The following is a 13,211-nucleotide window of genomic DNA, read 5'->3' on the forward strand; positions in this document are numbered from 1 at the left end:
TTGAAAAGGTTCCTACTATTGTAACTGTAATATTGATTGTGATCCTGTGGATGTGGTACTGAAAGACGTCGTGCCCTGTATCGGTTACAACTATTGTAAAAATAATTATTGTGGGTGCGTTGAGCTCTTCCCTCATTAAAAAGGAAGTGGCGTCTGGTTTGGCGTGGTCACCCCTAGCACCCATAGGTGGTGACATTAACACTATAGGTGTTCAAATCAACCCTTTGAAAGTGTACATGCAGGACCATCCAAAAAGTTTTAAATCAACACTCCAGCATTGCTGGGTTCCCAACACTTCTATAGCAGTCCTTTATATATACATGCATATAATCTAAAAATGTATTGTAATTCCATTGGTTTCATACTTATCTTTTAAGCAAATACCCAGACCCAGTAAGACAAGTAAACTAGTCACGCATATACAGGTCATGCTCACAAGCAGAGAAATACACAAATGGAAATAAAATAAAAATGTGCTAGGTGTTGACTCAGAGACATGACTTCCGATTTAGGGTAGGAAAACACAAATATAAATATATTGGCGGGTGAGGACACATTGTACACTTAAACAATAATTGCTTTACACAAAAGTGCTTCAATAAAAAATAACACAACATATTTTTCTGGAACCTACCACAATGCATTGTGGGCAAGTTTACTTATTTGGTTTTACACCAGTACAGTGTAAATTCAACACTCTTTATTTTGACACCCAGTATTAACACTGACTCTTGGTTTAACTCTCAGAGTGTTAATTTCACCCACTGAGTGATGAAACAACAATGATTTTTAATACTACATTTTAACACTGTAATTTTAACACTATAGATTTTGCTGTGAGTATGTACACCAATCAGCCATAACATTATGACCACTGACAGGTGAAGTGAATAACACTGATAATCTCGTTTTCATGGCACCTGTCAGTGGGTGGGATATATTAGGCAGCAAGTGAACATTTTGTCCTCAGAGTTGATGTGTTAGAAGCAGGAAAAATGGGCAGCGTAAGGATCTGAGCGACTTTGACAAGGGCCACATTGTGATGGCTAGACGACTGGGTCAGATCATCTCCAAAACTGCAGCTCTTGTGGGTGTTCCCGGTCTGCAGTGGTCAGTACCTATCAAAAGTGTCCAAGGAAGGAAAAACGGTGAACCGGCGACAGGGTCATGGGCGGCCAAGGCTCACTGATGCACGTGGGGAGCGAAGGCTGGCCCGTGTGGTCCGATCCAACAGACGAGCTACTGTAGCTCAAATTGCTGAAAAAGTGAATGCTGGTTCTGATAGAAAGGTGTCAGAACACACAGTGCGTCGCAGTTTGTTGCGTATGGGGCTGCGTAGCCGCAGACCAGTCAGGGTGCCCATGCTGATCCCTGTCCACTGCCGAAAGCGCCTACAATGGGCACGTGAGCATCAGAACTGGACCACGGAGCAATGGAAGAAGGTGGCCTGGTCTGATGAATCACGAGTTCAAGGTGTTGACTTGTCCTCCAAATTCCCCAGATCTCAATCCAATCGAGCACCTGTGGGATGTGCTGGACAAACAAGTCCGATCCATGGAGGCCCCACCTCGCAACTTACAGGACTTAAAGGATCTGCTGCTGACGTCTTGGTGTCAGATACCACAGCACACCTTCAGAGGTCTAGTGGAGTCCATGCCTCGACGGGTCAGGGCTGTTTTGGGACCACAACAATATTAGGCAGGTGGTCATAATGTTATGGCTAATCAGTGTATATATGAAACTATCCATTATATACATCATCATCATCATGACAGCGGTGTGGAGTACCGGTTAGGGCTCTGGATTCCTGAGTGGAGGGTCGTGGGTGAAATCGCATGAGTGTTGTTTCTCTTGGAAAATCTATTTAATTCTCAGTGGATGTGCGTCTGTCGTGCACCTGTTTCCATAATGAAAGACAGACATCCTCTGAATTTAAGGGGTTTTAGCCTTTGTGGTACAATTGTACATTTCGCCCTGGCTATGGGCTTCTGCTAAGAAATAAATTATATTATTATTATTATTATTTTTAATAATAATAATAATAATAATAATAATAATAATAATAATAATAATAATACATATATCGGCTATATTAAATATTTGTATTTTCTGATTTGTTTGGTGACTTTGCTCCTGTCTTGTCAAACTGTCTGACAGATTTGTCTCTGTTCTTTATTGTTGCGTTGATTGTCACTTTAGATATGTGCAGTTGGTAATTTTCCCATTTAATATGTCATTTATTAATTTAATTTGTTTCTAAATACCTTTTTTCATCATTCTCATACTACAGTTGGCTAATAAGTGCCTATGACAAAGTGTTTTCAAACAGTTGTTTTACTATCCTGAATGTACAATATGAATGGAAAATACAGTAACTGAAAGAGGAATTCCCCATTGAAACACATGCTATTTAGCCTGTGCAGTGCGTTGTAAACAGAGATCAGTTGTAAGTGGAGTGCACCTGTATTAAGTGGATAAATAATAAATAGTTATAATAATTTTAAAAGGTAATGATAACGTGATACTGCCCAGCGATGGCCTGGCGTCCAGTGGGGGGCGTCGCAAGGGGGTAGGCATCCCATGCCTGGGGTGCCGAGCTGGAAGGGGGAATGGAGTCCCTTCTTTGCCTAGGGCCCCTACAGACTCTAGAGTCGCCTCTGCGTCCCATCCTGGGTGTATCCCTGCCTTGTGCCCTATGCCTGCCGGGATCGGCTCCGGCTTCCCCGCGACCCTCACCAGGATAAGCGGTTTTGCAGATGGATGGATGGATTGATGGATGGATAGATAACGTGATACTCAAAATAGACACCAGGGGCGCCAATCTGCCCCAAACTAATTCGTGGGCAATATTCTTTATGACTTTTATGACCTCTGCAGACGTGATCTACTGATTTGAAAGTATGGCAATGTTCTTGCACTTTTCACTTTTTAATAATACAAATATTGATCCAGCGACTGCCTGTGTGTTTGTCTCTGAAAAATCTGTGTTCAACAAACTCTGAAATTATGGCACTTAATCAAGTACACTTTAATGAATCGTATTCTTCTACTGAATGGTGAATACTGTTAAGCACAACATCTTAAATTCACATCCATGGACTCGTAGTACTTACCAAATGCTCTTCCACCTCCAGAATATACATATCTGTATGTATGTGTGTATATACAGTACTGTGCAGGTGTGAAAAAATGCTGTAGTAAGTAAGAATGCTTTCAAAAATAGACATTAATAGATTATATTTATTGTCTGCCAAGAAATAATAATAATAATAATAATAATAATAATAATAATAATAATAATAATAATAATAATAATAATAATAATTAACTAAATGCAAAGTGAGTGAACAGAAGAAAAATCTAAATCAAATCCATATTTGGTGTGACCACCCTTTGCCTTCATTAACATATATATATATATATATATATATATGCTAACTCACATATGACATCCATGTACTCAGCCAATAGAAATACTTGTGGCTTGATAAATGAGAACTGTGTGCTATTCTTCTTCTCACATCCTGTTTATAAGAAGCATCAATGCAGGGGTCTGGTGCTGTGGTTAGCGCATCTCTGCAAAGGGCAGTAAAACAGGAAGTCAAGCCCCAAGACCACTGCAGAGACCGGAAGGGAGGGCCATGCACACGGTCGGCTCACAGACCAAATCAAATAAGAAGTTTCCATTTTATTTTGCACAAACAATAATACCTTGTGTGTCCATCATATGAGGCCGGTTAAACCCTTTGTATGCATCAGAGATATAAAAGGTACAGCGATATTATGTACACTGCTGTTCACACTATGAGTCCACAGGGTGTGGACAGTGTGCTTAACAGAGCTCTAACACTCTATAGCACTGGTTCTCAAACCTGTCCTGGAGTACCACCTACCTTGCTAGTTGTTGTTCCAACCGAGCTCTCAATTACTTAATTGAACAATTAATTGAACTAATAACTTCATAAATCAGAGCCTTTTAAGTGAAGTATAAAATTGTATAAGAAAATTGTTTAGGAACCAACTTGTTATCAGTTACACAATCAAAAGAGTCAAATCTAATTACTTCAATTAAGGGTTCAATTAAGTAACAGAGCTTGGTTGGAACAAAAACCAGCAGGGTAGGTGGTACTCCAGGACAGACAGACCTTCTCTAGTCCACATCAGTCACTGCTTCCAAAACCTACTACTGTCCACTGATTGAGTACAGGACTGTTGTTTTGGTGTTTCTGTCTTACTGGGGCATCCAGGGGGGGGCACGATGTAACATGGTGTAGTTCGTCATTCCTTCTTCCGCACCAAGAAGAAGCAAAAAAGCATGGAAGTTAAACTCCGTCAGTTCTGCCGGTCTGTGTTGATGTATTTACTGACTCGATCTATAAATGCCTCTCTGCCTCAATCTACGGTGTCAATCAATTCACTGTCCACCTGGCCGGCGTGCTGAGGAGGGGTGCAGGGTTTGCTTCTGCACAGAGCACTGACCTGTCCTGCAGAGGCCGCGGACACAGAGACACAGCAGGACACACAGCGGAGGGGCGCAGCCCAGCAGCCCCCAGCGCACTGACAGCAGGGGAGGTTGGGGGGGGCTGGAGGAGTCACTGTTGTGTTTGCCTAAACAAAAAACACAGACCTAAATAAATAGCACAGTAGCTCTCCAGGACTAGGTGTCGGGTAAGTTGTAAGTTCGGGTTCATCGAGAGACAATCTTGTGTTTTCTTGGCCCAGGCTCTTCCGTACAGATATAACGTGTTGACCACATTGTTTTGAAGGGGTCTAGTGTTACGTGGGCGATATAAGGACAGCTTAGTAGTAGAGTAATAGTCTTATACGCACTGTTAGAAACGAGAATTAAAATATAATACGCAGGTAATGTAATATTGTGAAGCCAGTCTTCAGTGGCCGCGGCCATCACCCCCCAATGCCTTACAATGTGTTTCTGTATTGTGTCTCAGGGGGACTGCAATTTATATAGTGAGGTTTTAATAATACTTAATCGTTTAATCATTGAACATTGATACATTATCATGTTATTTTCGGCCTGCTGTGCACTAGACTGTCTCTTCAACACGGGAGCTGCGCAGCCCAGCAGCGCCAGCAACGACAAGATGCACTGCACTGAGTCTGTGTGTGGGGCTGGTATACTTGACAACTTTGAATGTATAACATATGTAGTGTTTTTTATTTATTATGTATTCATTCATGTTATTTACATATTTAAAATATCCATATTTAGATGTTTAACAGATGTTAACTTATTTTAAAAAGTGAATTATCCCACATATGTTTAATGCATAATACGCTGTATATAACTGGTTATACAAATTATTGTATTATGCATTATTTGACATGATATAACTAATTTTCAGAAAAGCATCTTTAGGGTAAATAAGTAAAATGAATTTAAACGATTGCATTTTATATACTGTACTACGTCTTGTTGTTTGATTGCAATTGTGTTTTGTACTGAATAAATTACTTAACAAGACAAAGACATCTGCTACATGTTTGCAATAGTAACAATTTATATTAAGGTTTCTCTGTTTTCATTAACCACATAGTTTCCTTTCTTAATTAATATTTTGTTTAGCTTTAATAAGCCAAAATGTTGAGTAAAACTAACATATTACAGTGTTCATTAAATAACACATAATTTGTGCTAATATTCCTACACAAAGCAACACATCTTCTGAGTAAAACTAACCCATAAATGTGTTAATTAAAGAACACATTATTTGTGCTAATATTCCTACACACAGCTTGTGTTAATTATAACATGTGTTGTCCTTAACACATTTGTTCTAAGAGTGTAGTGTTATTGCACCATTGTTGTGTGTATTAAGTTATTTGACATTAATCGTTAATTAAAGCTTGATCAAAATTATAGTTGACAAAAGCCTACTCTTAATGTGAGTTCTGGGTCCCCTGGGGGCCAATGTCCCCCTGCTGTCTCTGCTCTCTGACACAGAAACACTTTCAAATAATCAGAGACAGACAGTTGAGACTCTGTTTAAACTGACTATATAAGTAACTAATTCAGCGTGCACTTACAGATCCACAGCAGAAGCGATATCCCACTGATCAGCCCGCTCTTTACCGGCCCCATGGAGCCGCTGCGGGGGCCAAAACTCTGGGTCCGATGCCTCCTCTTCATGTGGCCAGGCATTATGACCAATAAACTGCTTCACGTCCTTTTTTTGTTGTTAACTATATTTTCAATAGGGCGGGCAGCAGGTGACGTTTCTAATATATATCTTTAACTTTAATACATCCTGTTCAGTCGATAATTTAACCACTCCCTCCCGCAAACGTTTTTAAGTGGTGCCGGCACAACAATAATCTCGGTAACGTCTATAATATTAATTACAGTTTACATATGAATTAAGTTAATAAGTTACACCTTTCATTTTACACAGTCGTGTTGTGTTATTGCTGTAAATAGATAACGTGGATTACAGGGGCGTTATGCAGCTAGATGTATTTTTTTTGGGGGTGGCACAGTCGGAAAACAAATTACAATTGTCACAACTGGTTGGTATTTAATGCTTTTAACTACATCTATAGTGTACTTTAATTTACTGCTCCACATACATATTCAATAATATTGCTCTGCTGTTTGTGTTGCATTTCTGATACCAGTTACTGTAAGACATCTTCGCTTGGGGTTCATTAAAGGTCGGCATCTAACAGTGCTGGAGTGACACCCTGTCTTATATATTCATCTCTTGCCAGTCGATATTTCGGGAGGATTAAAGTGATTATTAAAAAAGCTCTTTAAAAATGGTGTGAATACTGTATTGTACAAACTATAAGAACAATTGGGTAAATAAATATGATTGCGACTGAGCTTTTAGTCCCACTGAACAGTAACCACCTCCCACCTGTCTGAGCCTCACTGGTGCTGCTTGTGATACTAGAGCTGCTTCAGAGACCCTGTTGGCCTAGTTAGTAGTATTACTAGATGTAACTTTCTTTTTCTTCTTTGTTAACTTAAGTTTAGGAATTGAAACGCAGGAAAAGCACCTCAACACTTAAATAATAAAGTACCAAAAGTTAAATGATTGTCAGCAATTTATGCTGTACACCACAGTTACACAAAAACATTGAACATTGTTTTGTAAAAACACGTTTATTGACTCACGTGTTGTCAATGCCTTAGAAAACAATAGTATGAGAGATAAAACAATGGCTATATTTTGTATTTACTTAAATATTGTTTTAAGCAAATTGTATTCTGATTAAAAACATTAGCACAAAAATACATTTCTTGTTTTGTTTCTAACGGGATAATATACATGCTTCAAACTGCCACCGGGATAATCTGCAATGTGTAAACAAGGGGATTTTGAAAGCGTGTTGTAATAAATGTTGTTCAGTGTGTGAGCTGTATCTGCGTCTTTCATTCAACGTGCCCCAGGTACACTCGGTGCCACGCATGCGCGGATTAAGGGGCTGTGGCATCTAAGATTAATCAAGTTTACGGAAATGTTTCTACACGGGTTTGACAGAAACAAATATGAATAATGGAAGTAATTCGGCATGACGACACTGTTTTCTTAAAAGGATTTTAAAGGAAATTTCAATGAGCTCATTGATGGTGACGCTCTGCTTCTGAGGAAGCCTAATTCCGGACGGAGTGAAATACAGAGACAGGTGATTTTGTATTTTATTATTTGCATACATCTTTGTTTTCATTTCAAGTGTAAAATACTGATTGTAAAGGGAGCTCATGTGTTTGTTTAGCTTTCTGGTGTTATTGAAAGTCAGCTTGAGGGAGCTTTACTTAAAATTCAGAAATTATGGCATGGGGCAGTTTCAGATTATAAGCAGTATAAATAAATAATTCTCAAGGCAATCGCTCCTCCAATGTTTAGGCTTATTGGGGATTGCAGTGCACTGAGTAGGTTAGTGGGGTGTTGTTAATGTCTCACTATGTCTTACTATGTGTAAACCTGTGACTTAATGTGTCTGCTCTGACCCACAGTGCACACCAACAAAATACATTTTATTAAGAAAGTAATAATCAGAAGAATAGGATTAAGTTACAAAGTGAGAAATAGAAGAACACACCTGGTGTTATATTATAGATTTAGTTTGTAAATACAAAATATTTGCAGAGGAAGGGTGGTGTTACACTACCTCTTAAGTTTACTCATAGTCTCATAATTTCTTTATAAGGGTGCTATTGCCGCTACTGTTAATACTCAATTTCCTCGTTTTAAATTCGCTATGGGGGGTTCAGAGGAGCACCTTTACTGCCAGCGCCCGTCTCTCCTCTTCCTTCTTCTCCAGGGACACTTTTAGAAGTTAATAGCGATTGGCTGTGTCTGATTGGCTGGGTACAAATGATTGACAGTTGGCAACTCCTCCGATTGTATTATCTGCGGGCAACACCTGCTTTCCTGTATTATTCTTCATGTGAATAAAAGAGTCAGAGCCACACAGGTAAGTGCTTGAGTCTTGTAAAACAAAATGTGTTTGTGCGTTTCTGTCTGCTTGTGGGCGTCTATATGTGTGTCATGTATAACACATCATTTCTGAAGATATAACCGAAATTGCTTTATTGTTAATACACCGTAGAGTGCATATTATATGGGAGTTTGCCAGTTGAGAAACAATACGTCAGTTGTGTGTTTGTGCGCAGATTTAATGGACGCGTTTTGTAGGTTGTGGATACAACACGTCTGTGACCTTGAGAAACGGCGAACCAGTAAAGATTGGATATCATTTTTTCCAGTTTTGTATTTTTGGTCTAAATGAGTTATGTTTGGTGCAGACCCTCACCCAACACCGCGCATCTCCCAGTCGACCCCAGCAGTCATGCCAGGGTTGAAAAGAGCGGCTCTGTGGGAGGAGGGGACAGCGAGTCTTCATAACACATCAGTGATTTACAATTCAATCAGAAAATAGATGTTTACTGTATCAGAATCCATTCTGGCAACCCTGCTAATCCGATCATTTTAGTTTCAGGTCCCCCACCAACTGCTGGACCCCACAGCCCCACATCACACCTCCATCTGCACCACATCAACCACATGACTCCCACACACTTTCCCTCTGTCTGCATCTTTGTGCTCCTGCAGATCAGGCAGTGCTGGCTGGGTAAGCAGATCCAAGTCCCTTTATTCTCACATGTGTGGCAAAACTTTGGTTTCTTTCTTCTTCCTTATGGGAAATATACACAAGTTGTATAACCAGTTTTATACGTGACTGACGGGAATCATTGTTCCTCTTCCTGTTACTGCTACCTTACCATAAACAATCCCTTCACATAGCTGGCTATGGCTGCTGCTCATAGGTTCTTCATAGCTAATTAAACAGAATAGGAATAAAGGAAATTACGTTTTCTACCCCCTATATAGACATATTTTTATTATTTTTGTTATGTTTCAGTACATTGTTATGATGGCTCCACCTCACCCTCTCCGGCACTTCAAACTAACACCACGCTAACTCCTCAACAAATACCATCTACCCCCTCAGGCTGACCTGTTTTCAAACTTGAAGGCTATGTGTTAACAAGGATGCCACAAGCAAAATGTAGTAATTTTGCACAGAATCTGCGGAAAGTCTGCGCATTCATTGGCTAAATGGTCATAGCTCTATTGGGGTTTTATGTCATTTGCAAGTGGTACTTTATCTGTTATTAATTAAAGCGGTATTATTTTCTAGCACTGCTTTAGTGATATCTTATATAACTTGATCATAAGTTTTGTATCAGTGATTTAAGTTATTGGCGATTAATTATTGCTGGTGATGAAAATTGCATGACAAATTGACGGGATGGCCTGGGCTACCCTGGGGTTATGTTTTGAAAATGAACAGTGAAATGTTGCAGCTCTGATGTGATCATGTTGTGTATTTTGCATTGTATATTGGTGTTAAGAAGTTGTTGTTTGGTAACTTTCTCTCTCTATTTGTCTATTCAGTGTTTTATATGTTTTACTTGTCTAAGTGACCCTGGTTAAGTATCTTCTAACAGATCAAAAATAATAAGCTTCTGCCTAGCTGTGCTCGCTCTCTAAACCCTCTCTCTCTCTGCCATTGTGTGTTTATGTAATTCTGTCTAGTTTAGGGGTTGTCTCAGTTTCACTCTCTCTCAAATTCACAATAAGCTTTAATGGTATGGCAAGTTTACAGAAGTTTTTCCAAAGTGTGTTTACACAGTCTCTCTCTGTCTGTCTCCCTGGGTCCTCAGCTCCTGTGTCAGTGTCAGTGTCAGTGTTGGTGGGGGACTTTATCTCTCTGCCCTGTGATGGAGCTGCTGCTGCTGGGATCCCCGAGGACAGACTGCACATCCAGTGGAAAACTCCAGACAAATCAGTGATGGATTCACTGCATCGGCGAGACTACCCCGGCCCAGGCTTTGAGGGCAGAGCCAAGGTCTCCAGAGAGAAGATCTCACAGGGGGACTTCACTCTGACCATTCACAACGTCACCATCTCTGATGAAGACATCTACGAGTGCTTTTATGAGAATGGAGGAGGTCGGATGAAGTTTGTTGGAGATGTTCGTCTCACCGTCACAGGTAAATTCACTGCTTTCTTCTAATTATTATTTATAATTTTATATATTTATTAAAAAAAAAAAAAATCACTCAATTTAAACTCTTCTTGCCGCCCTCCTCAGGCCGCAGTGAGAACATCAGTGTGTTGTCTGGCAAGGACCTCTCTCTGCACCTCTACACTCGGGAGCCAGTGGAGCTGCTGTTCCAGGGCACCGTGCTGTTCCCACAGAGGCGAGTGCGTAGGGTGGTAAGGCAAGTCGCAGGACCAGCCAAGAGCCAGACCAAGCCCGGCCAAGAGGACAGGAGAGTGTCGGTGCAGGATGACACTCTGATTCTGCACAGTGTGACCCATGCTGACCAGGGCCAGTACACAGTGAGGGACGCCAGGACCAAACGGGCCATCAGCACTGTCTCTGTGTCTGTGGAGGGTGAGGAAAGATATTGATATGTGCAACCCTTTATTTACACACACTGATGTGCATCTCTATATATAAATTAGGGCTGTCAAACTTAATGTGTTAATAACGCATTAACGCAAATTCATTTTAATGGCACTAATTTTATTAACGCGCAGTTAATGCAGCGCGCATTTTGACCTGTAGCCTAGCCTGTAGTTGGAGAAATGGAGATGCAGCCATAGCGAGCCATAAGACAGGAAAGAATACAGCAAAAAATGGAGAAAGAAAAAGGTCTTCTGAACAGAAAATTCAAATAGAAAACGATGTCTGATGGTTCTGTCGACAAGGCAAAAGTTGTCTGCATTTATTGTCGATGTGAATTATCACCGCAGCACGTCGAGTTTAAAATATCACTTGATGATGAAGCATACAACTGATGCAGAGAGCTCTCCTCCCCCTCGCCAAAGGTAGAGCACACTAGATAATTTACAGCTCAGTGCAAAGAGAAGTAATGGGAACCTGGTTATTTTTTTCATGTGTCTAATAGACATGAACATGACATGAAGTTCTTTGAAAAACATCTATGACCTTTGAAACGTCATCTTCATGCTCTATGTTGAGCATATTTTCACTAATAATAACATAGATTTGCATAAAGCATGCATATTTGTACATGCCCATGTTAATTAGAGTATTAAAAACTTGAAAAGTATTAATTTATGGTACATTTAGTACAGATAAAAATGTGCGATTAATCACGAGTTGACAATCATGCGATTAATCGTGATTAAATATTTTAATCGATTGACAGCCCAAATATAAATACATAGAGAAACAGTTACTCTACATTAGTGTAAAAGAACAACTCTGAAGTGTTAGGGTAACTGAAGTCTCAGTGTTGCTCTGCAGTCAAAGCCACGCAACTCCAGCACACTAAACAAATGGGGGGTTGATTTTTTTGCACTGCAGGGGGACATAGCCTGGCCACCACCGACGCTCCTCCTCTTTCATCTCATTACTATGATTAGTATTATGCCAGATCAATAAAAATGCTGTTTTGTGTTCCACTGCAGCTCCCGATAAGCTGGCCAGTAAGATCTGGGGTCTTGGAGCTGTTGCCACTGTAGCAGTGATGATATCTGTGCTGTCTGTCATTTTTATCCTGCTGAAGAGGAAGACACAACATATTTGTTCAAACCCCAAGAAACCCGAGGACGGTAACGTCACTCAACTTGCCACACAGAGTGAAAGATGCACGATGCTGGAAACAGTGTAACACATGGGAGACACTCGACTCTGGACCTGTACCCTCTAGCGACCAATAATTCCACATCTGTTGTCCACCACTAATCAAAGTAAGCCACCACCCATTAAAAATTTGACATCCATTAAATACAAAATACAATGTGCAAAAAAATTACTCTTATTTTAAAACTTCTGTTCTATAAAATTAACATTAGGCTGTAAAAATACCTTTCTAGTAGGAGACGTACAGAAATGACATCAGAGCAGCTCAATAAACAGACCTGTCAACTAACTCACACATCACGTCAGTCTCCAATATTTTGCAAGCGAGTGTTATTGTTGGTTTAGGAAACAAATTAGAGAAATACCCTTGATGAATCTAGCCCATTACTCCGCTTGTGTTAAGATCACGGACGTTATGGTTCATAAATAAAATGCTTATGCTTATGTATCTTTATCTTAACGTGCTGGTACTGTATAGCCAAAACTACATGTTATTTACTGCTGGGTGAAATGGGGTTAGTTTCACGGTTGCAAAAGAACAGACCTTCTTGTCTCACATTCAAGTTTTTCAAAATAATTGAAATGTTATTTTGCCAGAGACCACCTTTTCCACTGGTATCGGTTTGGTTTGCCAATCGAAACTTGTTAATTCTTCTCCAAATAAACTGAATATGAAAAAACCTCCAGTGTGAACAGGCCCTTATTTTATATTTTCCATTGAAGGAAACAAATTCCCCTGGACAAACTAGCAGATTTCTGGGAAAAGAAAGAAAAAAAAAAATATATATATATATATATATATACCTATTCAAAATATAATTGACTTCACATCTTCAGTTGAAAATGAATCTGTTTTTGGATATATTTTGAACAAAATTAACTTTACCATTTACCTAACTTCCACTTTCAGCTTTTCTGGTCATATCCCATTTAGGGAGGACTATGTTGCCATCAGAATTTATTTGAACTAATTTAAGTGATTTTACCGAGTATGTAAACATGTGCCTGTTTCACACTTTGGCCACAAGCAGCTTTGACTGTTTTATGATTACGGTTTTAGCAGG

General features: G+C 39.8%; 1 protein-coding gene across 4 annotated transcripts; it reads left to right on the forward strand.

Annotated features, from left to right (window-relative positions):
- The first annotated feature begins 7,473 nt into the window (after positions 1-7,473).
- On the forward strand, positions 7,474-12,774 carry LOC136772043 (uncharacterized). Of its 4 annotated transcripts, none has more exons than XM_066724728.1 (6): positions 7,474-7,647; positions 8,237-8,439; positions 8,959-9,096; positions 10,193-10,522; positions 10,624-10,929; positions 11,973-12,774. In XM_066724728.1, the coding sequence occupies exons 3-6, from the start codon at positions 9,030-9,032 to the stop codon at positions 12,173-12,175; spliced, it is 906 nt and encodes a 301-aa protein (XP_066580825.1). In that variant the 5' UTR covers positions 7,474-7,647; positions 8,237-8,439; positions 8,959-9,029; the 3' UTR covers positions 12,176-12,774. The 4 variants fall into 4 exon arrangements, with proteins under 4 accessions (XP_066580825.1, XP_066580826.1, XP_066580828.1 ...); XM_066724729.1 differs by having other exon boundaries at positions 8,287-8,439; XM_066724731.1 differs by lacking the exon at positions 8,959-9,096.
- The last annotated feature ends 437 nt before the right edge of the window (positions 12,775-13,211 follow it).

Source organism: Amia ocellicauda, chromosome 15, assembly GCF_036373705.1.
Source record: "Amia ocellicauda isolate fAmiCal2 chromosome 15, fAmiCal2.hap1, whole genome shotgun sequence".
NCBI classification, from domain to species: Eukaryota; Metazoa; Chordata; class Actinopteri; order Amiiformes; family Amiidae; genus Amia; species Amia ocellicauda.